The sequence below is a fragment of the Staurois parvus genome, unplaced genomic scaffold (assembly GCF_062004578.1).
Source record: "Staurois parvus isolate SC_StPar_1 unplaced genomic scaffold, SC_StPar_1.0 ptg000575l, whole genome shotgun sequence".
Taxonomy (NCBI): domain Eukaryota; kingdom Metazoa; phylum Chordata; class Amphibia; order Anura; family Ranidae; genus Staurois; species Staurois parvus.
In genome coordinates this window covers 7,813,998-7,840,270 of record NW_028318371.1, presented here as the reverse complement: position 1 = coordinate 7,840,270, position 26,273 = coordinate 7,813,998, and the positions used below count along the sequence as shown (strand labels likewise).

Genomic DNA, 26,273 nt, shown 5'->3' with positions numbered 1-26,273 from the left:
AAAGGCACTGAAGTTCCTTTTTAACAATTAATAAATTGGTTTTAAAACAAACCTTCACCATCGGGAGAGCAGGGGTATAGACCACTTGGCTCTCTCCCTTGCTCTTGGGATGACTAGAGATGGTCAATACCTAACAACTTTTATCAATGCATTGATGATGGCTCATTATCATATGTTATGGTACCTCTTTTCTTTATGAGACTCTATAGGGTCCCACAAATGGTGTTTTTTCCTTCTATACCTTTGGAACAATTTGATAAACAGATTGACATATAAAACAAACCTTCACTGATCTCTACAGCTGCAGAGAATTCCAGCAGTGACTCAGCTCCTCCTGCTCCTCCTACCAGCAGTGACTCAGCTCCTCCTGCTCCTCCTACCAGCAGTGACTCAGCTCCTCCTGCTCCTCCTACCAGCAGTGACTCAGCTCCTCCTGCTCCCCCTCCAAGCAATGGCTCAGCAGCTCTTCTTACCCCTCTACTGCTCCCAGGAGAAATCCCACAGATCAGCTCCCCCTGCACCTCACTCCCAGCACTGATCTGATTTATCAGCACAACTGCCCCTTCTCTCCCTCTCAGGAGCAGCTCAACTCCCTCTGTTGCCCTCTCCCAGCATAGAACCTCCAAAACCTTCCACCAAGCAGCAACTCAGCAGCTCAGCTACCTCTGGTCCCCTCTCCCAGCATAGAACCTTCTACACTTTCCACCAAGCAGCAACTCAGCAACCTCTGTTCTACTTTCTCAGTATAGAACCTCCTACCCCTTCCACCAAGCAGCAACCCAGGAGCCCTGAGGAAGTCACATGATACTGTGACGCAACGCGTCGGCTCGAGGTGGTGACGTATTTCCGGCGTAGCGGCCATCTTGGTACACCTGTGCATCCAGCTGTACACCCAAACAGATATATCCTCATCTGAAAGCATGAGGTTTTTCTTGGACTGGCTGCTACGTAAGTCTTAATGCTAAAATGTTATCTGTCCCTATGGTATAATTAAATATACTGCACTATGGGAGGATTCCTTTGTCTCATTTGAGAGATTGATACTACAACTTTTCCTGGAGAAGAGCCAGAGTGGGAATACTAAATTCTGAGAAAACTGCCTTTGGAGTGATTTGGTGCTTGGAGGATCCGTGAGGGGGATCCACTGCTGCTCTTTGATCCGCAAGGGTCGAAGGGATGAGGTGAGAGGCTAATCCAGATGGTGGTTGGATTCTCAGATTTGTACACACTCAGAAATCTGCACGAGTTTCACCTATGGTCACTAACAGTATTATTTGGAAGCACCGTTTACTGTTTTGTCACCAATAATATTTTTTGGACTTTGAGATACATTTTCGTTTGTACCATTATTATGGTTATTTCACTTCACAATAGGCACGTGTGATTACATCATATATATGTGTAATTTTGTTTCATGCATATATATATGGATATGGTTTTTTTTATATGTTTTTTCACATTTTTTGAGCTATTTATTATATTTGTGTTGATGGTATTATTGATGAGCACCTATTAATATTTATTGTTAACACCGTCACATTTATTTAATTTAATTTATATGATATTTTGGGATCCCACATTCACATATTTTTATGATTTGAATGTAGCGCTGAATTCCTTATTACTTTTATCTATCATAATCACTGGTATATGATTTAATGTTAGCAGCTCCCTTTGGGATTTATACACATATTTATTTTATTTTTTAGTTTAAAACACTTGGGAGCGCAGGAGGTTCACACCATTACAGCTACCTATGTTCTCCTTTCCCAGCATAGAACCTCCTACCCCTTCCACCAAGCAGCAACTCAGCAGCTCAGCTACCTCTGTTCCCCTCTCCCTGCATAGAACCTCCTACACCTTCCACCAAGCTGCAACTCAGCATCTCCTGCCCCCTCCCTGCATAGAACCTTCAACATCTTCCACCAAGCTGCAACTCCGCATCTCCTCCCCCCTCCCAGCATAGAACCTCCAACACCTTCCACCAAGCAGCAACTCAGCAGCTCAGCTACCTCTGTTCTACTTTCTCAGTATAGAACCTCCTACCCCTTCCACCAAGCAGCAACCCAGTAGCTCAGCTACCTATGTTCTCCTTTCCCAGCATAGAACCTCCTACCCCTTCCACCAAGCAGCAACTCAGCAGCTCAGCTACCTCTGTTCTACTTTCTCAGTATAGAACCTCCTACCCCTTCCACCAAGCAGCAACTCGGCTACCTCTGTTCTCCTCTCCCAGCATAGAACCTCCTACACCTTCCACCAAGCTGCAACTCAGCATCTCCTCCCCCCTCCCAGCATAGAACCTCCAACACCTTCCACCAAGCAGCAACTCAGCAGCTCAGCTACCTCTGTTCTCCTCTCCCAGCATAGAACCTCCTACCCCTTCCACCAAGCAGCAACTCGGCTACCTCTGTTCTCCTCTCCCAGCATAGAACCTCCTACACCTTCCACCAAGCTGCAACTCCGCATCTCCTCCCCCCTCCCAGCATAGAACCTCCAACACCTACCACCAAGCAGCAACTCAGAAGCTCAGCTACCTCTGTTCCACTCTCCCAGCATAGAACCTCCAACACCTTCCACCAAGCAGCAGCTCAGCTACCTCTGTTCCCCCCTCCCAGCAGCTCAGCTTCCCTCTGCTTTACTGTCCCAGCAGTAACTCAGCAGTTCAGCTCCTCTTCCAAGGATTGACTTGTCATTCACTGCATCCTGCTTCCCCCACACACAAATAAATCGGCAGCTCAGCTTCCCACTCCCAGCAATGGCTCAGGTGCTTAGCTTACCCTCGTTCCCCTCCCAGCATAGAGCCCCCTATACCTTCTTCCCAGGGTGACTCAGCAGCTCAGCTCCTCCTGCTTCCCCTCCCAGCAGTGAATTAGCAGCTCAGTTCTCTCTACTTCTCCTTCCAAGCAGTGACTTAGCCTCCCCTGATTGACCTCCCTCCCATCCCCCAGTAGGAACAAAGCAAAGCAAAATATTATCTAATGTATCTGAGCCACAGTCCCAGTTATGTCTTATTTAGATAATGTGAAGAGATGAATGTGGACTGTAAGGTGGGAGGAACATCGGGCCCTGTCATAGTTCATGTCCGCACCTGTATATCTCTTTCAGGAAGATGGAATTCTCTGTGTTCCTCGCTCTGTTGGTCACCTTCCTCATCACTTTCCACATTGTCATGTCGTTGTGGAGACAGCACAGACGGTACAGATCACTGCCCCCGGGACCCACCCCGCTGCCTTTCCTGGGCACCCCGAAGTATATAAATCAGCATACGGCCGTTACAAACTACACCCTGGTAAGTGATCTCTGTTGGGGGCCAGAGCATGCGGGGCAATGAATATCAACTACCTTTTCGGAGGGGAGGGTGCCAAGTGAGGTTCTTTTGTCCAATTCAGACATTTATAGTTGACCTATTCCTAAGGAGTTCCCCTTTTTTCCTGTTTCTTGCAATTGTTGAACCTTCCCCCTAGTTACAGAAGAGAGCAGGCAGTGGAGGTGGTCTGTTGGATTAGAGAGTAGAGGGAGAAAACCTGCTGTGTGAGGGGTTGTCCTCTTTAATTAGATTGTGAATAAAAAAAACTTCCATAGATTTTAGAGAAGTAGGACTTCCTCCTGGAGGTCTTCAAGAGTTTTCAGAAGGAGGTGGAAACAGAGGCGTCAGCAGCCTAAGCGTGAAATACTAATAATGGATATTTCTTATAACATTCCAGATATTGTTTTGTTGAATTCAGGTCCACTAAAATCTTCTGTAATGATCTGCTCTTGGCTATGTTTGGGTCACAGACTGCATATGGATAGAATGTGTAGATTTTGATTTGCTAGAATTCTTCATCACTATGGCTATTGCAAAACTCCCCCACTTTGTAGTCTACACACCTGACCCTCATTAACCACCTATAAATAAAGCCCAGTACTTCTGCCCACTGCCTGATTAACTTCCCTGTGTTGCACATGAGAGCAGCCATTTTTGCTTCTATATAAAATGGGTAAAACGAGCGCTGGATAGAATAGTTATAAATGATAAAAAGCCTCTGGCATAAAAGGCAAAACCTCAAAGACCTCCTTATAAAATGCTTAAACATAAAATATGCAGCGCTAAAAGTTAGATAAAAAATTCTAAAATACAGTAAACATGATATACAGTTGTGTTCAAAATAATAGCAGTCAGACATCACTAACCGGATCAATCTCTGTTTTTGGTAGAAATTATACTTCTACATGGCAAATAATTTCCTAGCAGGTGTAGTAGAGTAATAGAAATCCAACAGACCCAACAGTCATGACATGCATGCTGCTGATTCTGTGTCACTGAATCACTCATTGAAAGGGGCGTGTTCAATATAATAGCAGTGTGGAGTTCTATTAGTGAGGTCATTCATTCTTTGAAAAACAGGTGGCAATTATTGCCCTTATTTAAAGAAGGAAGGCAGCAAATGTTGTACATGCTGGTTACAGTGCATTTCTCTCTGAAATTCTGAGGAAAATGGGTCGTTTCAGACATTGTTCAGAAGAACAGCGTACCTTGACTAAAAAGTTGATTGGAGAGGGGAAAACATATAAAGAAGCGCAGAAAATGATCGGCTGCTCAGCTAAAATGATCGCAAATGCTTTAAAATGGCAACCAAAACCTGAAAGATGTGGAAGAAAGCGAAAAACTACCATTGGAATGGATAGAAGAATAGCCAAAATGGCGCGGACTCAGCCAACAATCAGCTCCAGGAAGATGAAAGAAGGTGTGACGTTCCCTGTGAGGACTGTTACAATTAGAAGACGCCGATGTGAAGCCAAGCTATCTGCAAGAAGTCCCCGCAAAGTCCCACTGTTGGAAAAAAGACATGTGCTGAAGAGGTTACAATCTGCCAAAGAGCACATTGACTGGCCTAAAGAGAAATGGCGCAACATTTTGTGGACTGATGAAAGTAAGATTGTTCTTTTTGGGTCTAGTGGGCGGAGACAGTTTGTCAGACGACCCCCAAACACTGAATTCAAGCCACAGTACACTGTGAAGACAGTGAAGCATGGTGGTGCAAGCATCATGATATGGGGATGTTTCTCATACTACGGTGTTGGGCCTATTTATCGCATACCAGGGATCATGGATCAGTTTGAATACATCAGAATACTTGAAGAGGTCATGCTGCCTTATGCTGAAGAGGAAATGCCCTTGAAATGGGGGTTCCAACAAGACAACGACCCCAAACACACCAGTAAACGTGCAACATCTTGGTTCCAGACCAACAAGATGGACGTTATGGAGTGGCCAGCCCAATCCCCGGATCTTAATCCAATAGAAAACTTGTGGGGTGACATCAAAAATGCCGTTTCTGAGGCAAAACCAAGAAATAGAAGAACTGTGGAATGTCGTCCAATCATCCTGGGCTGGAATACCTGATCACAGGGGCCAGAAGTTGGGTGACTCCATGCAACACAGATGTACAGCAGTTCTCAGAAACAGTGCGACTACAACCAAATATTCATGAAGTCATTCAAAGGAAAGCAAAATCTTCAAACATTTATCAGTTTATATAGTGAATGTTTGAGTTTGTAAAGAAGAATACAAACACTGCGATTTTTTGGAACCGTCTAATATTCACTTTTCTTCAATTTTTTTTAGAGGAACAACACAAATTTGATGTATTTTTCTTCATGTTGTGATTTGGAATAGAATGTGTCATGTTCCCAATGCATTTGTGTGGATGGAAATAAAAGCTATTAGAAGGATTTTCAGCTTTATTCACTTTTTTCAACACACTGCTATTATTTTGAACACAACTGTACATATGCAGATGAGCGATAAGAGGCTTGGTGCGGAAACCAATGATGCTAGATATCCTGAAGACAAAGCAAAGTGTATATGGTGACAATGGTGCCAAAGTCAATCTATCTGTAGGTGTTCCAAAATGATAAGAGAAATCCGTGACATCTGTAAATAAGACCTACTCCTGGTCATAGGATCTGAGACACTGAAATATGAATGGTCATCAGGTCAGCAACCTCCAGGTACTCTGTGTCATCTCCAGGTATTCCGCCATCAGCCACCAGAGGGACGTTACACGCTCTCTTAAATCAGGAACCACCTCCCGTCATCAGCCACCAGGGGGATGTTGCACACTCTCATGTGTCAGGAATCACCTTGGGGGGCTCGTAGAATAAACAAGCCCAGGAGAGAGGTATCTGATAGTGTAGTATTTTTATTTCAGTCAGGAATGGACTCGCCAATGGTGGTGGGACTCACCTGCCTTGTGGGCTGCAGTACCAAGGCTGGCCAGCAGGTGCTCTCAGCAGCCAGAATCTCATTCCTGCAATCAAGCCATCACCTGAGGCTGATTGCAGGAGGTGTATTTAAGCAGGACCAGGCCTGTGATCAGTACGTTGGTGTTTGTTTCCCATGAGCCCCTGTACCTGTATCCTGTTCTTCTGCCTATCTGACTTGTTGCCGACCCTGCCTGATCCTGACCTCTGCTGACTTCTCCTGCTCTGACCCCTGGCTCATTTGACTGCTCTTCTGGACATCCCTATTCTGATCTGAACCCCCGTTACCGAACCCGGCGAGTGACCTGACTACCCTTTGCCTGCTACCTTGCACATATTAGTATTAGTTAAGGTTTGGTTTTGTTTGCACTGCGTTTGTTTATTTTGTGCAGCTAATAATAAATCTTGTTATTATCTCACCATACTTGAAGCCTGCTGTTTCCCTGTGTCAGTCCACACATCTCTGGTCATACCTGGATCCCTGACACAAAGGGTGTAATAAAAACAAGTATTCTACTTACATAAAATTCCAAAGATGGCCGCCGGTCAGACATAGGGACCATGTGGGCTAAGGTCACTGTGTGGGGGGGGCACCCCTCTAACGCGTTTCGCGTGAATACACTTTGTCAAAGGGCTTTGGAATTTTATGTAAGTTGAATACTTGTTTTTATTACACCCTTTGAAATAAAAATGCTACACTATTGGATACCTCTCTCCTGGGCTTGTTTATTCTACGAGCCCCCCAAGGTGATTCCTGACACATGAGAGTGTGCAACATCCCCCTGGTGGCTGATGACGGGAGGTGGTTCCTGATTTAACTACCTGCCGACCGCAGATAGCCGAATGACGGCTTCACTGCGGCCGGCCAGTTCTGGGTGGATGTCATATGACGTCCCCCCAGAACGCGCTCTCCTGCGCGCCCCAGGGGGCGCGCACCCGGCGATCTCCATGATTGCTGTGTCCTACGGACACAGCTGATCACGTGATGTGGTAAAAGGCCAATCACAGCCGCCTTTTACCACCTGATCAGTGGTGTCCAATGACACGCTGATCAGAGGGAAATGCAAGTGCCGGTTCTCGGCTGCACTTTCCTCACGCTGTCAGATCGTGAGGAAAGTACTGCCGAGAACCGGCAGTTGTCAGAGCGGGGATCGGCACCGATCATCAGGGCACTGAGGATCAGTGCCCTGATGATCGGTGCCCAGCAGTGCCACCCGCAAATTACGCCCACCTGTGCCCAGCAGTGCGCCCACTAGCTCCGCCCACCTGTGCCCAGCAGATCACCCACCTGTGCCCAGCAGTGCACCCACCTGTGCCCAGCAGTGCACCCACCTGTGCCACTCTGCAGTGCCACCTACCTGTGCCCAGAAGTGCCACCTACATGTGCCCAGCAGTGCCACCCACCTGTGCCCACCCACCTGTGCCCACCAGTGCCACCCACCTGTGCCACCCACCTGTGCCCACCCACCAGTGCTGCCCATTAGTGCCACCCACCAGTGCAGCCCAGCAGTGCTGCCAGTCAGTGCCACCAGTCAGTGCCCAGGGGTTGTGCCAGTCAGTGCCGCCAGTCAGTGCCCAGCAGTGATGCCAGTCAGTGCCGTCTATCAGTACCCATCATCAGTGTCACCTATCAGTGCTGCATATTAGTGCCGCCTATCCGTGACACCTCATTAGTGCTGTCTATCAGTGCCGCCTATCCGTGCCACCCCATTAGTACTGCCCTTTAGTGCTGCCTATCAGTGCCCATCAGTGCCGCCTATCAGTGCCCATCAGTGCTGCCTCATCAACGCACATCAGTGAAGGAGAAAAAATGCCTGTTTGAAAAATTTTATAATAGAAAGAAAGAAACTTTTTTTTTTTCAAATTTTTTGCACTTTTTTATTTATAGCGCAAAAAGTAAAGTGCCCAGTGGTGATTAAATACCACCAAAAGAAAGCTCTATTTGTGAGAAAAAAATGATCAAAATTTCATATGGGTACAATGTTGCATGACCGCTCAATTGTTAATCAAAGTGCGGCAGCGCTGAAAGCTGAAAATTGGCCTGGTAAGGAAGGGGGTATAAGTGCCTGGTAGGCAAGTGGTTAAGAGAGCGTGTAACATCCCTCTGGTGGCTGATGACAGAATACCTGGAGATGACAGAGTACCTCGAGGTTGCTGACCTGATGATCATTCATGTTGCAGTGTCTTGGATCCTATGACCAGGAGTAGGTCTTATTTACTCCAACCGCTATCTGGTTAGTGCAATCAACATTCATTCTCTATACCACAGATGTCACGGATTTCTCTTATCATTTTGGAACACCTATGGATAGATTGACTTTGGCACCATTGTCACCATATACACTTTGCTTTGTCTTCAGGATATCTAGCATATTTTCACATCATTGGTCTCTGCACCAAGCATCTGCATATGTATATCATGTTTACTGTATTTTAGAATTTATTATCTAACTTTTAGCGCAGCATATTTTATGTTTACAGCATTTTTGCTTCTATACCTTGTGACAGTGTGGTGATCAGTCACCCAGGATTCTCAACAAGGCAGGTTGAGGGGCTCCAGGGTAAATGTTTGATATGGAGGAAAGTAGCTTTTCACTCTCCTTTGTTTGTAAGGTCTGTTTGGGGATCTGGAGCTTGGAGATTTCAAAGAGATCTGGGAGGGATGAAATCTCCAATCCTGGGACCAGGTTTTGGAAATGGCCAGGAGACTGATTGCACAGGTGTGTGCAAGCCTCTTCAGAGAGTCAGGACCAGGGTTCTGGGCTCCACCCCGGCAGCTAGGAGTCAGCAGGGCTCCACCCCGGCAAACGGAGTCAGGAGGGCTCCACCCCGGCAGACGGGAGGTCTCTGCCTTGGAGTCAGGTGGAAGCCAGACTAGCTGTGTGCTAGTGACATATTATGGTGACGAGTCATGCAGGTTTGATATCCAAAGGTACCAGAAATAAGACGGGTGGTCCCGGTACAATTACAGTAGAATTAGGTCATCTACAGTCTTGGGACAATAATATTGAGAGAGGTATTAGGAAACCTTGGAACCTGAAGCAAAGGGGCAGAAAGGTCGATAGATTGGCCAGGGGGACCCCATTAGGATTTCAAGAGAGGAAGTGTTTATGGAAGTGCACCCGGAAAAAGAGTAGGCAAGGTCTGATTAGAGCTCATAGCAGAGTGACAATGGGGCTTGGGGAGAGACACCAAAGGAATCATTGGGTAGAGTTCCCCTTTAGGAAAAGTATGGTTAGACCAGATTGGACCCCTGTAAATGAGAGCTGGCAAAGAAGTGCCAGAAGGTATAAGTTGTGTGTTCTGCCCCCTACGGGATCAAAACAAAGGGGGGGGATATGTGACAGTGTGGTGATCAGTCACCCAGGATTCTCAACAAGGCAGGTTGAGGGGCTCCAGGGTAAATGTTTGATATGGAGGAAAGTGGCTTTTCACTCTCCTTTGTTTGTAAGGTCTGTTTGGGGATCTGGAGCTTGGAGATTTCAAAGAGATCTGGGAGGGATGAAATCTCCAATCCTGGGACCAGGTTTTGGAAATGGCCAGGAGACTGATTGCACAGGTGTGTGCAAGCCTTTTTTAGAGAGTCAGGACCAGGGTTCTGGGCTCCACCCCGGCAGCTAGGAGTCAGCAGGGCTCCACCCCGGCAAACGGAGTCAGGAGGGCTCCACCCCAGCAGACGGGAGGTCTCTGCCTTGGAGTCAGGTGGAAGCCAGACTAGCTGTGTGCTAGTGACATATTTTGGGAAGAGTCTGCAGGAGGCAGACAGTGAACTGTGTACAAGCCAGGAGGCTGAATCTTTGGTTGGTATTGCTTGATGGTGGATACCCCTGCGTGGGAAGCATTTTTGTTGAACTTTCTTGTAAATAAAATTGGGCAAAAAGGCCCTTAAAAAGAAGCGAGTTGCTGTGTGCTTGGAAGAAGCTCTACCATTTGAAGCGAGTTCCCACAACCTATAGAGGTTCTGCTCCCTGCCTATGGCCACACAGGGACTTTTTTGCATTGTTCCTCTGATTCAGTGCATATCTCCCAGTACAGAGTATAGACTAAAGCTGGGTACACATGGGCCGATAATCAGCCTGAAGTGGTTGGATCAGCAGGAACCGTCTGACATTCGGCCTCTCTGTACAGCTCTTTACTGCAGTTGCAGGCATTACCCCAGTATAAGCACCTAAATTCCAGCATCTAGCGACGTATGGGTATGTCGCTGAATGGTAAGTAGATAAACCAATAAACGTTTTTTTCAGCCTCTTGGGGATCCTACACCGCAAATGTTTTACTGAGAAAGAGAAAAATTTCCAGAAATTGATAAAATTCCTGGGTGATTCTTGCCATTTCAAAATGTAGTGAAAACAAGCAAAAAGATCAGCGAGTTTATTTGTGAAGATGTGAGGCTGCCAGCTAGGAACATTGGGCTGAAATATTCAATCTGATCTTTGTATACTGATGTTTACCAAGGTATCTATAGCTCACCCATGTGAGGATGTTTGTATTTAGACATTAAATTCTGAACTTTACAAATTCTTTACATCACGTTGATACCACATCTCACAAGTAGAGTTGATCCTGAATTTTAGGTGATGTTGGATTTGGAGCACATTTCACAGATTTCCAAATCCAAACTCAAATTTCATTGTTAATTTCATCTGTTCAGTTTCCCAAAAGGCTTCTGTTAGAACATGAACAGTGTCTGCTCCAACATCTGTCTTGCGGCTGCTTTCACTGTTGCCGGGGCCCCTGAGCTTGACTGCCGATGCCATCGGGTTCCACTGTTCTAGCTTAGTATTCCTGGTAGAATTTTGAATGGAAGTAACTCATTCTGCCCTTTGGTCCCATCATCTCATCAGACAGGGCTTCCAGGAGCTTCCCAAACCATTCTGCACAACCCCAAAGCATTTGTTGCTCTTTTATTCAAAAAGGACGGACACCACTGTAAGGGACCACCTGACAGCACCTCTAGCAACCCACTGGTCGGGCTTCCCCAGAGCGCGGAGTCTAAGTTCCGGAGCACTTGTTCACCAGAGCCCCTGATGGTGGGGATGGACTTGGAGCGCTCCGAGACCAGGTCGCGACTACTGGATATACCCACCAGTGGTAGAGGAGTCCGCCAGGGGCTCCCGCAGGGTGAGAGTCTGATGTGAGGGGACCAGGGGGTCCTGGAGGGATGGATGGATGGAGGAGCGAAAGCTAAGTCAAACAAGCCGAGTCGGTAGCCCGGGGGTCGGTGCGGTACAAAACAGTAGGCAAAGAATGGTCGGGTCACATGCCAGGTCAATAACAGGAGATCACATCTAAAGGGGAACATCCAGGAGCGAAGTCAGGCAAGCCAGGGGGTCAGGATAGGAGAAGGCAGCAAGGTCAGACAATCCGGATCAATAGTACTCACAACACAGGTATCAGATAACAGGAATCGCAGAAAGACCATTCGGCAACAAGTGTCTGTGCAGGGCTGGTTTAAGTAGCCCGCCCTGCACCTGACAGGCGCAGCCTAGGTCCTAGTGCCTGCCCAGCACTGTCATAGACGACGGGTGCGCCTGGGTCCTAGTGCCCTGCTGCCTGCATGTCTTGACAGACACCTACGCATGTGCAGACCCATGCGTCGCGATGGTCCCTGACAGCCACTCATACCAACCCAAAGAGTCAGATATGTAGAGGATGGCCTCAGCTGCTGCTCCAGCCACACCCTCTGACACATTTTGCCCCACCCACTGGGGCTTGATCACAGAGGGCATAATCAGAGCGGCGGCTGAGGCCATCCTCTACACATCTGACTCTTTGGGTTGGTATGAGCCACGTCCATCCTTTCTGAATACTGTAGTCACTGGTACTCCTTTAAGATGCTTCTCCCTCCTTCCTATGCCGGTGGGGTGACCCTTTCTTTCCCTACCAGCTTGGAATGGTTCCGAAAGCTTCTCTCCATGGTCTCCTCATTCGTTGCTCTGTAATACACACTTTTTGAAACCTGATTTGACTTCCAGTTGACTTACATGGAACTTTGAAGTTCAAAGGTTCTTGAGTTTTTCAAAAGGTTCTTGGTAGAACTACAACTGATCAAATTTTTCATACGTTTGTTTATCTCTGCTTACAAGATCCAAACTTTTGGGTCACCCAAGAAAACCTCGAAGAGCTCTTCTGTTTTGCCTCTCTGGTTTTCAGGTTCCTTCTCTCACAACAGCAGGAAAATTCCTATCAGTGAATTGACTTTCTGCTTCTCTTTACCTACAGCTCAGCAAAAAATATGGCTCAATCTTCACTATCTGGAAATTGACGGAGCCGGTGGTGGTCCTCTGCGGTTATGAGGCGGTGAGGGACGCCCTGCTGAACCATGCTGAGGAATTTAGTGCTCGTCCATTTATCCCCACACTGCACATCCCCAGCAAAGGATATGGTAAGATTGTCGGAACACTTCAGTAACCACTATCTAATAACCACTGATCTTATTAGCTATCTGGGAGGAGATCTTCCTAATGACCACAAATGTAAGGAGAACTCAGTAATGTACTGTGAACGTTTTATATAGAAACTATTAACTTTCTAGGCTCAGGGAACCCCTGCTATTTCAAGGGCCCCCCGTGCTAAAAAGGTTGAGAGAGGCTGCATTATAGGGTTATATACAACTCATGGTCTGCTTGAAACCGGTCGCTCCTGAAAATGGACTGTCCAGTCATTACTTATGGAATTAGTATTTTTATTATTTACATGGCCTGTCATCTCTGATGCTGCTGTAAAAAAGTGTTACAAATAAAATAGAATTAAAGGGGACCTGTCCATAACAGTACAAGTTTGCACAATTAAATTCCTGACATGTTACCATATACAGCCATAGTATCATTTTTCAGGAAAGCTCCACCCTTTATCAATAATAAGTCATCCTTGAGCTCCAGTCTGTTGACTTTGCCTAGGCTGAGATGATGTCATCAGTCTGCTGCAGGTAGGAGGAAGCATTTCCTCAGTTTTCCCTCAGCAAGTCACATGGTGAGAGGTTGTAGCAGTGTATGATCTCTGTTGAACATCTGTGATGAAGAAGCCAAGAAGGATTTACATCTGGGAACTGCTGAGCTTTCAGGATGAGGAGGTAAGAGGAAACAGGAAAAAAACAACAAGCGAACAGGCAGGAGAGCTCTATTTGTGTAGACCAGGGGTCTCCAAACATTTGAAACAAAGGGCCACTTTGCTGCCCTGCAAACTTTAGGGGGCTGAACTGTGTCCAGTGGGATTGGAAAATGCTCCAGCATCAGTAAGACTACACAATGCCATAGGCTTGGTGGTCGAGGGAGGGGGGGTAATAAAATTACATCATGGATGTCAGTGGGAGAATCAGTTCCCCATCTCTAGTGTCAGTGGGAGGAATAGTGTCCCATTGTTGGTATCAGTGGAAGGAATTGTGCTCCATCATTGGTGTCAGTGGAAGGAATAGTCCCTCGTATCAGTGGAAGGAATAGTGCCCAAAGGACCGGATAAAGGTAGGCAAAGGGCCACGTCTGGCCAGTGGGCTGCAGTTTGGAGACCACTGTTGTAGACATTAAGCTGAAACCCAGCGTCTGGTGATGTCTATGCGTTCCAGACTTCAGGCTGTAATTGACTGCAAAGGATTTGCAACCAAGTATTAAAAAGTGAAAGTTTGATTTATGATTATTATTCTGTCCCATTACTTTTGGTCCCTTAACAAGTGGGAGGCACATATGCAAACTGTTGTAATTCCTACACCGTTCACCTGATTTGGATGTAAATACCCTCAAATTAAAGCTGACAGTCTGCAGTTAAAGCACATCTTGTTCGTTTCATTTCAAATCCATTGTGGTGGTGAATAGAGCCAAAAATGTTAGAATTGTGTCCATGTCCTAATATTTATGGACCTGACTGTATGTGTATGTGTATATATATATAATATTTTATTTTTTTTTTTAGCAAAAAAACTATTTTCAGTCTTTTGCTTTTAAAGGTAAAGGGGACATTTGGGGTCTTTTTGTAATAGAAATAAAGGTGATAAATAAAAATAAAGAGATAGTGTAAAATAAAAAAAAACTAATAAAAAGAAATTTGAAAGCCCCATCCCTCTGTGCTCATGTGCAGAAGTGAATGCATACATAAGTTGCACACGCATAAGTAAACAGTGTTTGCACACATATGACATGATGCCATGAACATTAGAGGGAGAGCTATAATTTTAGCACTAGACCTCTTCTGTAACTCTAAACTTTTCAAGGTGTTGCTTATGGAGATTTTTAAGTACCACAATTTGTCACCATTCCATGTGCATGCACAATTTTAAAGCGTGACATGTTAGGTATCTATTTACTCGCTGTAACATCATCTTTCATATGTTACAACAAATTGGGTGTATATATTGTGTATTGTTTTTTTCAATTCATTAAAATTTATTTTTTCCACAAAATTAATTCTGCGCAAATACCATGTGACATAAAAAAATTGCAATGATCGCCATTTCATTCTCAAGGTTCTTTGCTAAAAAAAAAGTTTACCAACAGCAAAATTCATCCACTCATCAAAGCTTAGAGCAGCGACAGGTGGCAAGGCCAGTCGATGCTGAAAAAGACTGGAGAGCTACTGGGGACTGTATGATGTAACATTAAAGCCAACACCCACAAACTACTACCGGGGGGGTATTTACCACAAGGCAAACAAGGCATTTGCCTCGGGCGGAATTTTTCAGGGGGGCAGCACTGCCCCTTGGAAGAAGAGCCAGAAGAAGGGACACATGTGGCATGGGGACCTGGTGGGTTCCTAGAGATGCTGTGGGTTTCATGATGGTGTATGCACAGCCCGACTCTCGTTTCTGGGGATGTCCGGAGCTGTGAAGGTGAGTGTCTTTCTCTCGCCAGGGGGGATGGTGGCTGGTGTATGGGGGGGCAGTGGTAGTGGAAGGTTCGGCTGGAGGGCAGGGGTGTTCTTGGTCAATGTCAGGCTTTTTCTGTGGGAGGGGGCGCCAATTTTTTTGTTGCCCAGGGCAGCACAAAACCTAAATACACCACCGACAACTACTGTTAATGGGCTGCCACAGACATCATATATGCCACATAGGATGGAAAGTATATTTTATTTATAAAAAAACAAACCAAATAATCTCCTTGCGCTAGCAAAAACAGAGAATAAAGACTGCTGCATCCACTACACAATCTTGATACTAGATGTAAAACAGCTACTTGAAAAAATGGGGGTGCGCTGTCTCTATTTTATTTTTTTTTTAATGTATGGTGTTTTGGCACCACCTTATTTGTGATATTGTCTTTATATTTATTTAGGTTATTGCATATATTGAGCTCACATCATCTTTTTTCTCTATAATAATATGGTTTGATATAGTTATAGTGAATGCACAATTGCACTTTAAAATTTTTAAGGGACGGCGCACCCCCTTTTTTTTTTCAAGTATATAACCTTTGGTAAATCAACCACACAATATTCAAGATTAGGGGGCGTGTCACAATGAGATTTTACTATGGCTCCCCACACTCTACTTAGTCATGTAAGGGCCTTATGGTTGGTGTGTTCATTATAGCCAATTCACCAATAATTTTCTTCCTCAGATATTAATGGACCCCGATGGCGTCCTCTTCGCCGCTTCACCATCTCCTCACTGAGGAACTTTGGGATGGGGAAGAAGACCATGGAATCCCGCGTACTGGAGGAAGCAACTTATCTCATCCAGGTGGTGGCTGAGACAGAAGGTGGGAAGGAATTAACTTAATTTTCATCTAGGCCCAGACGCCGTGAGGCCACACATTTGTGTGCAAAGGGGTTAAAAAAAGTCCCTGAAACTTTAAAAAAAATGCAGCACGAGAAAATACAGAGATGTGAACGTGTCCCATAGAAAATCATGTTCAATGGACTGCTGTGCATTTCTGCAAAATGCAACGGAAAACAAATAGGTGTGAACCTAGACTTAATTAAAGTGTTACTAAACCCTGGACTCTGCATTCACTATATCGGCTCTCCCTGGACCCTGCATTCACTATATCCGCTCTCCCTGGACCCTGCATTCACTATATCCGCTCTCCTTGGACCCTGCATTCACTATATCTGGTCTCCCCGTACCCTGCATTCACTATATCCGCACTCCCTGGACCCTGCATTCACTATATCTGGTCTACCTGGACCCCGCATTCACTATATCTGGTCTCCTCGGACCCTGCATTCACTATATCCGGGCTTCCCGGACCCTGCATTCACTCTATCCGCTCTCCCTGAACCCTGAATTCACTATATCCGGTCTCTCCGGGCCCTGCATTCATGATATCTGGTCTCCCCGGACCCTGTATTCACTATATCCGGTCTCCCTGGACCCTGCATTCACTATATCCACTCTCCCCAGACCCCGAATTCACTATATCCGCTCTCCCCGGACCCTGCATTCACTATATCCGCTCTCCCTGGACCCCGCATTCACTATATCCGCTCTCCCCAGACCCTGCATTCACTATTTCCGATCTCCCCGGACCCTGCATTCACTATATCTGGCCTCCCCGGCATTCGCTATATCTGCTCTTTCCGGGTCTGCATTCACTATATCCGCGCTCCCTGGACCCTACATTCACTATATCTGCTCTCCCTGGACCCTGCATTCACTATATCTTCTCTTCCCAGGACCCTGCATTCACTATATCCGCTCTCCCCAGACCCTGCATTCACTATATCCGCTCTCCCTGGACCCTGCAGTCACTATATCTGCTCTCCCCAGACCCTGCATTCACTATATCCGCTCTCTCCAGACCCTGTATTCTCTATATCTGGTCTCCCAGGACCCTGCATTCACTATATCCACTCTCCCCAGACCCTACATTCACAATATCTGGTCTCCCCATGGACCCTGCATTCACTATATCTGCTCCCCCCAGACTCTTCATTCACTATATCTGGTCTCCCAGGACCCTGCATTCACTATATCTGGTCTCCCCTGACCCTGCATTCACAATATCTGGTCTCCCAGGACCCTGCATTCACTATATCCGCTCTCCCCTGACTCTGCATTCACAATATCTGGTCTCCCAGGACCCTGCATTCACTATATCTGGTCTCCCCGGATCTTGCATTCACTATATCTGGTCTCCCGGACTCTGCATTCACTATATCCGCTCTCCCCGGACCCCGCATTCACTATATCTGCTCTCCCCGGACCCTGCATTCACTATATCTGCTCTCCCCGGACCCTGCATTCACTATATCTGGTCTCCCCGGACCCTGCATTCACGATATCCACTCTCCCAGGACCCTGCATTCACTATATCCGCTCTCCCAGGACCCTGCATTCACTATATCCGCTCTCCCCGGACCCTGCATTCACCATATCCGGTCTCCTCGGACCCTGCATTCACCATATCTGGTTTCCTAGGACCTTGCATTCACTATATCTGCTGTCCCCGGACCCTGCATTCACTATATCTGCTGTCCCCGGACCCTGCATTCACTATATCCGGTCTCCCCGGACCCTGCATTCACTATATCCGGTCTCCCCGGACCCTGCACTCACTATATCCGCTCTCCCCGGACCCTGCATTCACTATATCCGCTCTCCCCGGACCCTGCATTCACTATATCTGGTCTCCCCGGACCCTGCATTCACTATATCTGGTCTCCCCGGACCCTGCATTCATTATCATATTATGAAGTGAAAAAAAAATGCTGTGCTACATGAAACAATTGCACAATTCCTATATATCAAAAAGCAATGTGAAAAATTAAATAATGAAATAAAAATTATTGAATAAAAATATTAATTAAATAAAACTATATATATATATAAACAAGGACCACAAAAAAAAATCAAAAAGTATTTTTTAGGTATGAATCAAACAAAAGTCATTCAAAAACTCAAGTTCAATGAATAAAGTGTTCTTCTGTGAACCCTCCTTTGGATAATGAAAAATATGTGCATCTGTCATCAATTTCCGTGCAAAGACATCCTCCTCCTCCTCCTCTTCCTGGTAGTATGTGTGCGTATGCAACTCACATGCGCCACCTACTAAGAAATGCAATATCACGTATATATACGTGATTTTTTGCCTCCCCGTAGCAGTATTTCTGCTATAGGGGTGGCAGGAAAGTGGTTAAAGTGTCACCTATGGATAACTTTGGGTTCTCTAGTTTTTCCTCCAAGTCACAAGTGTACTCAGTCTTAAGACTAAGGCATGTTTGGTATCTATTTACTTGATACAACCTGATCTTTTTATTTCATCAAGCAGTCATGTATTATGTGTGCATTACAAAAGGAACTTGACCCTATTTTTTACTGAAAATAGAGCTTTGATAAACAGCGGTTCGTATATCACATGACATAAAAACATCATTTTGTATTCAATCACTTTTATTGAGTTTATTGAGAAAAATCAACATTGAGTCAACATGAAAATCCAGAGTACTAACATTCGCCAACATTCCATTTATGGTTAGTAGCAAAAAGGGAATTGATGTGCGTTCACCAAAAATTTTGCACATCTGTGCTACTACCACTATTTTATATTACTTTCAGAAAATATACAATTTGGGGGTTTTACGTAATCTTCGGACTTAAAAAAATGTGCATTTTGCTGTGTGCATTTAGAAAAAGGATCTGGCAGTGGCAGGGTTTTGGTCAAGGTTCAATAAGTGGCAGTAACTACTTTTGGGAGTCAAATATATAAACACATACAAAATATTTCACTTCCTGTAAATTTGGGTGCTGGACATTCAGGCAACAAAACTGCATCAGAAGCAACCAAGCCAATTTTCAAATGCCAAAATTTTTGTAAAAAAAATCAGTATTTTTTTGCTAGAAAATTACTTAAAACCCCCAAACATTTATATATTTAGGCACAGAGGCCCTGGAGAATAAAAAGGTGGGTGTTGCAATTTTTTTCGTCACATGGTCACGCGGTTTTTCAAATGCAATTTTTTTCAGAAAATGTATAATTTAATGAATTGTAATGCACAAAAAGACAATATAATACCCAATTGTTTGGTAAAATAAAAAAAGATGATGTTATGCCGAGTAAATAGATACCAAACGTGTCACGCTTTAATATTTATTATTAATTATTATTAATATTCCACATAACAGTGCAATGGTGGCAAATTACATACAGTTTATTATATATATATAGGTGATGCTTTAAATGCCTTTACAGATTACCACTTTGATTTACACAGAAGGTCTGGGGCTAGAATTATTGCTCTCGAACTGATATTCATGGTGGTACCTCACATGTGTGGTGCAATCGACGCAGGATCGATGTGCGCGTTCCCCTTTGCCTGCGAGCATGTGGGGGAGCTTAACATTTTTTTTTTTTTTTTACAATGTCCGTTTACATTTTTTGATCACTTTTGTTGTTATCACATGGAATAAAAATATCCCTTGTGATAATAATAGGAAGTGACAGGTCCTCTTTATTGGGAGATCTCTCCTCTGCCCTTAAAATCTTTGGCTCAAACCAAGATTGGTATGACCCGATGCTTTTTTCAAACCTCCAGTGGTTTGTTGATGTCCAGTGAAACTGGAGGTGATGAAATACTCGTCACTTCTGCTTTCTCAGACCATCAAGATGATCGGGGCCATTCTGGTCACCGATTAACTCTATGGTCAACCAGTAGAACCGCTGGCTGTGCACTAGGGTCTCCCAGTGGGATGGGAGAGCCTGGGACAGCCGTGGAAGGTGGTGGTAGGGAACATCCCCCCCACCCCGGTTAGCCACATGAATTTCACTTACTGAAAGCCAACCGCTGGCTAAAAAACAATACCGGGATGGTGCCTGAAGCTGATCTCTCCTCTGTCCTTAAAAGCTTCGGATCAGACCAATATCGATATGATCCAATGCTTGCTTCAAACCTCCAGTAGTTTTTTGACATCCAGTGAAATCCGGATGTAACAAAATACTCATTGTTTCCAGTTTCTCAGACCATAGAGATAATCGGGGCCATTCCGGTCCCTGATTAGCTCTATGGTCAGCCAATGGAATTGTCAGGTGCGCCCTTGGGTCTCCTGGTGGGACAGGAGAGCATAGGATGACTGTGGAAGGTGGAGGGAGGGGACATCCCCCCACCCCAGTTAGCCGCATGAATTTAATTTACAAGAAAGCCGACCACTGGCTAAAAACAACAATAACGGGATAGTACCTGCAACTGATCTCTCCTCTGCCCTTAAAAGCTTCGGATCAAACCAATATTGGTATGATCCAATGCTTTTTTCAAACCTCCAGTAGTTTGTTGACATCCAGTGAAATCGGATGTAACAAAATACTCATTGTTTACAGTTTCTCAGACCATAGAGATAATCGGGGGCCATTCCGGTCCCCGATTAGCTCTATGGTCAGCCAATGGAACTGCCAGGTGCGCCCTTGGGTCTCCTGGTGGGAGAGCATAGGACAGCTGTGGAAGGTGGCGGGAGGGGACATCCCCTTCAAGTTAGCCACTACGATTGCATTTCCAAGAAATCCGACCACTGCCTGAAAAAAAAAAACAATTCCAGGATGAGGACTGCATCTGCAGGCATCATCCCGGTATAACCACTTAAAGCTGAGTGACGCACCCGTATGTTGTTTAGCGTTTTACAGTATCCTTTTCATCAAGCATCAAAATTATTCCCATGGAATTAAAATTGTTGTTTACTGCTAGTTAAAAATATGTATTTTTGTAAACTCATACTTTTAAAATATATCAAGAATTTATATATTTTGTTTGTTTGCAATATTTTTGTTGACATTTTTTTCCCCACAATAAATGGTGTAAAAAAGGGTTACAAAGAGCATTATAACATAACACTTCACACGCCACATAAAATAGACAGTTGGCATAATGGCAAATAAACTTTTTTGCTTATCTGAGCAAAACAAAGGGCATGTTCCACTGGTTATGTGGATATCAGTAATACTTGTTGGGCATGAAGGGAGCCCCCATAACATGGTCATTACTCATCACTATCATGATCCTGGTAAATACCAGGCTACCTATACCTTAGGGCAGGGGTCTCCCAACTATGGCCCTCCAGCTGTTGAAGTACTACATCATGCCCTTGCCTCTGGGAGTCTTGCCTGTGGCTGTCAGTCTTGCAAGGCCTCATGGGACTTGCAGTTCCTCAACACCATAGTTTGGAGACCCCTGCCTTAGGGCAATTACCCAACAATGAGGTAAATAACTCCATAAAATTTAATATAGATAACCTTATAAACAAAATAGGAATTAACCAAGTAGGTGAAATATAGGCCAAACAGCCCAATCACGTCGGGCTACCTTTCCCCAAATTTAGGGAACATACCATAAATTGTACTGTAGTAAACATTATCCGTGAGTTTGTTGTAATACAGCTTTATGAATGAAGAAAAGGCCAGAGTGCCTAGAAGGAAGAAGTAATGAGAGATAAAGGAGGAGGGGATAGATAAGGGACTCCACGCTCTGGCACAATCCTTCTTCAGGATTTCTTTATCGGGCAAAACCTGAGGGTCTATAAATATATATCCTGCGCCACAGAACAAACCCCTCCCACTAAAAATTATAAGACGCTGCTGTGCACTAGTGTAAACACTAAATAATCAAATTATTCAAACAGCGCAATACCCAACAAATGATACATAAAAGGAAAAATATTAGTATAAAAATTTAAAAGTGTCCAAAATAAATGTGTCCAACAAACAAAAAAAATTATATAATAGATTTCACATAATATCCAAATAAAATAAAAAACTCATAATGTGATTTAAAGTGTCCAAAATTAATGTGTCCATCAAAATATCAAAAATCATTAAAATATATATATATAACATTATGAAACTTTAACCTTTTTCTTCAACTTCAAAGTGCTTCACCAAAAACGAATAAATTTATAATGTGATTATCCTTCTGTAATAAGTGCTTCCACCATCCACCAGTGAGAAACCAACATTAATCGCACTCACCAGATGTTGGCGAATAGTAAGCCTTTTAGGACTTTTAGAGATCCTACACCCCCTCTTAACTTTTCAATTTTTATACTAATATTTTTATGTATCATTTGTTGGGTATTGCGCTGTTTATTTGATTAATTTGAAAACCTGAGGACCGTTCATTAAGTATCTAACCCACGGGTCCCACACCTTTTTGAAGACTTTCATTCTATCATTCAGGATTGTTGACAACCACTCTTTTATCATTATCCAGGAAAGTTTGTGTTTGAGCTGGTCAAAAGGTATGATAGCTGACTTCCAGTTTCTGGCAGTAGTAACGTTTGCTGAGATATAAAGGCAATAAGCCTTCTTTGATGTTTGAAGGCTTCCTCCACCTTGCATCCCAGCAAGGCATGCTTTGGAGACTTGGCCAGGTTTACTTGGGTGAGGGTGTATATGAAGTTATACACTCTAATCCAAAAGCGCCTCAATTTTGGGACATCCCCACCATATGTGGTATGCTGTACCTTCCTGGCCACAACCTCTGAAGCATAAGAGAGACACACCCGGGACATGGGTGGCCAATCTAGCTGGTACCATATACCACCTAAGTAGCACTTTATAATTGGCTTCAATGATGGAAGTATTCACGATAGACCTTGAGGCCCCTTGGGCTAACGAGTGCCATTCGTCCAGCTCAAAAGTTTCCTGGAGACTTTCTTCCCATTTCTGCACGTGGCCTAATTTTACCATAGCATTAGTTAAAATAGCATAAATTGCTGAGGTACCATCACAAATGTGATAAATTATGTGACTTAAATGTTCCATGGAGGACATGGATGCAAGATCAGATCCATAAGACAAAGCTTTTAAAAAAAATTTGATATCTGAGCATATCTATAACATTTGATGCTTCTCTGTTAGAGTTTGTTTCAACAGAATTCCTCTGTGATCACAGAGATCAACTATACGTAAAAGACCATTGTTAGTCCACCAATCAAATGTATTGGGAGCAGGGGCGGACTGACCATTTGATCACTCGGGCACTGCCCAAGGGCCAGAGGTCAGTAGGGGGCCCCCTGAGATGCCCCTGGTACCTTTCATTGGCTTTTTTGGGTGTGGGCGAGGACACAGGGGCCCCATGATCCCCTATTGCCCGGGGGCCCCATGAGTTGTCAGTCCACCCCTGATTGGGAGTTAGACCCGGGGGTGAACTTTATTACAGAGTATAGGGTCTAGTGGGCTGTGGGGGGTATTTTTTTCTTTTATGAATTCTAAACGTTACCCAAATATTTTTTTTTCAGGAAAACCATTTAACCCCTTACAGTTCCTGGCCTGCGCAGTTGGGAATATTATCAGTTCTGTGCTGTTTGGGGAACATTTTGATTACAAAGACCCAAAGTTACATGAGCTGATGGCCTCCACCAGCCGACACATTCGAAGCAGTTTGAGCCCATCTCATATGGTAGGTTATTATTGACAGGATTTATCTTCCTTATCTGGGGAAAATTGTTGGGTGAAATAATGACTGAATTAGGTACTGTCAGGAATGGACCTGCCAGTAATGGTGGGACTCACCTGCCTTGTGGGCTGCAGTACCAGGGCTGGCCAGTGGGTGCTCTCAGCAATCAGAGACTCAACCCTGTAGTCAGCCAAACACCTGAAGCTGATTACGGAGGTGTATTTAAGGGATGGCCAGACCTGCAGTCTGTTCCTTGGTGTGTGTTTTTTCTGGGCCCCTGTATCTTGTTACCTGCATTCCTGTTAATGTTTCTGTTCCTGCCTGACTGACTCGTTGCCAACCCTGCCTGATCCTGACCTCTGCTGACTTCTCCTGTTTGATTCCTGGCTTGTGACCCCAACCATTCTCTGCCTGACCCCCTGTACCTACCTGCCCGTTAGTTGCTGTACCTGGCTCGTGACCTGACTACTCTCTGCCTGCTCCTCCTGTTCCTACCTGCCCGATTGTTATTGACCCGGCCTGCCTGACTACGCTTGCATTGTATGTATTGTTATCTGTGGGTGGTTTGGTTTGGTTCGTTTGCACTGTGTTATGTTTTAGTATTGCACTGCGTTTTGTATTGTTAGTATTAATAAATTATATTGTTTATAACATATCTGAAGCCTGTGTTTCCCTGCGTCAGTTCACATACCTCTGGTCATACCCGGAGCCCTGACAGGTACACTGGTTGCTCACCTCAGGATCTTTAATAATAATAATTAAATATAGGAGTTAGGGTATGTAGACCCTGAGAACTTCTCTTATTTGCTGCCTTTTGATCTGTAAAATATACCAGTTATGAGTATGTTGTTATATCTGTTCAATAAGTGCCAAAAATACCTGTTGATCCTTCCAGAATTCCAGTAACCTGATAACTTCCTGTGCTCCTTGCTTCTGCTGTCTGTTATCTATTAGCACAGATCCCAGTCTTCTCTATAGACTGCCTAAGACTTCCCTCTATAGTATGAAGAGCGGATGAGGTAGATGATCCTTAGTCCTGACACACTACCTGTCCTAGGGTGACAACACTGTTCCCCCATAGATAGGGTCAGGGGCATATTTACCACAAGGCAAACAAAGCATTTGCCTAGGGTGGCCTTTTTCAAGGGAAGAAGGGACGGAAGAGGGGACAAATATGCCTTGGGGACCAGGTGGGATCTGAGAGACGCTGTGGGCTGCTGGACTCTTGTTCCCAGGGGTGTCCAGAGCTGTGAAGGTGAGTGTCTTTCTTTCTCTCGCTGGGAGTGAAGTGGTCGGTGTATGGGGTTGATGGTAGTGGAAGGCTCGCTCTCTCGGATGGAGGGGGGCAGGGGTGTTGTTGGTCAATATCAGGCTCTCTCCTGGGGGGGGGGGCAAATCTTGTGTTGCCTAGGGCAGCACAAAACCTAAATCTACCACTGGATAGGGTGCCGTTTGTGAACAACAGGAAATTTTTAGTGGCTAGGTCACCAGTTGAAAATAGAAGGAAAAAAGATTCACTCTCTTCTTTGCCCTGTGGACACCAGAACAGAAATAGAGGGGGAATCTTGTTGTGGTGACACTGGTCTAGGGATGTTCCTGCTTTGGAGAGATTTCCTTTCACTTCCTATTGTGACTAAAAGACTACAGGAAGGGAAATATCTGCAATGAGAACTTGACATTTTGGCCTCAGATACTATTGTAGTTCATTTTTGGAATTAGACAAAAGTTAAAAATTAGATTTAGGGATTAGCCTGAGGCTACTGGCTAGGTTTAGGGATTAATTTGAGGTTAATGGTTAGATTTAGGGATTACGTGAGGGTAATGGTTAGGTTTAGGGATTAATGTGAGGGTAATGGTTAGATTTAGGGATTTACGTGAGGGTAATGGTTAGGTTTAGGGATTAACGTGAGGGTAATGGTTAGGTTTAGGGATTACGTGAGGGTAATGGTTAGGTTTAGGGTTTAATTTGAGGTTAACGGTTAGATTTAGGGATTACGTGAGGGTAATGGTTAGGTTTAGGGATTACATGAGGGTAATGGTTAGATTTAGGGATTTAAGTGAGGGTAATGATTAGGTTTAAGGATTAATGTGAGGGTAATGGTTAGGTTTAGGGATTACGTGAGGGTAATGGTTAGGTTTAGGGTTTAATTTGAGGTTAACGGTTAGATTTAGGGATTACGTGAGGGTAATGGTTAGGTTTAGGGATTACATGAGGGTAATGGTTAGATTTAGGGATTTAAGTGAGGGTAATGATTAGGTTTAAGGATTAATGTGAGGGTAATGGTTAGATTTAGGGATTTACGTGAGGGTAATGATTAGGTTTAGGGATTAACGTGAGGGTAATGGTTAGATTTAGGGATTTACGTGAGGGTAATGGTTAGGTTTAGGGATTAACGTGAGGGTAATGGTTAGGTTTAGGGATTAACGTGAGGGTAATGGTTAGGTTTAGGGATTACGTGAGGGTAATGGTTAGGTTTAGGGATTACGTGAGGGTAATGGTTAGGTTTAGGGCCTGAAGTGAGATTAAGGGTTACATTTAGGGTCTAAAATTAAGGTAAGGTTTAGATTTTTAAGGTTTGGACTGCAAGTTAGGGATTAGGGTTTGGAATAAGTGTTAGGTTTAGGGTTTGAAGTGAGGCTAAGGGTTAGTTTTAGGGTTTGGAGTGAAGGTAAGGGTTGGGTTTAAAGTAAGGGTAAGGGATCAATTCATGGTGTGAAGT

At 44.6% G+C, this 26,273-nt stretch overlaps 1 protein-coding gene across 3 annotated transcripts in view; it reads left to right on the top strand.

The window, feature by feature from the left end:
- The window catches only part of LOC149450413 (cytochrome P450 2C29-like), a 63,127-nt gene that overhangs the window by 16,650 nt on the left and 20,204 nt on the right, over positions 1–26,273 (top strand). For all 3 annotated transcript variants that reach the window (XM_089692092.1, XM_089692093.1, XM_089692091.1), the window contains exons 2-5: positions 3,106–3,289; positions 12,469–12,631; positions 15,792–15,932; positions 23,396–23,556. In XM_089692092.1, the coding sequence (XP_089548218.1) occupies positions 3,110–3,289; positions 12,469–12,631; positions 15,792–15,932; positions 23,396–23,556 (645 nt within the window). In that variant the 5' untranslated portion in view covers positions 3,106–3,109. The remainder of the gene's footprint in view (positions 1–3,105; positions 3,290–12,468; positions 12,632–15,791; positions 15,933–23,395; positions 23,557–26,273) is intronic.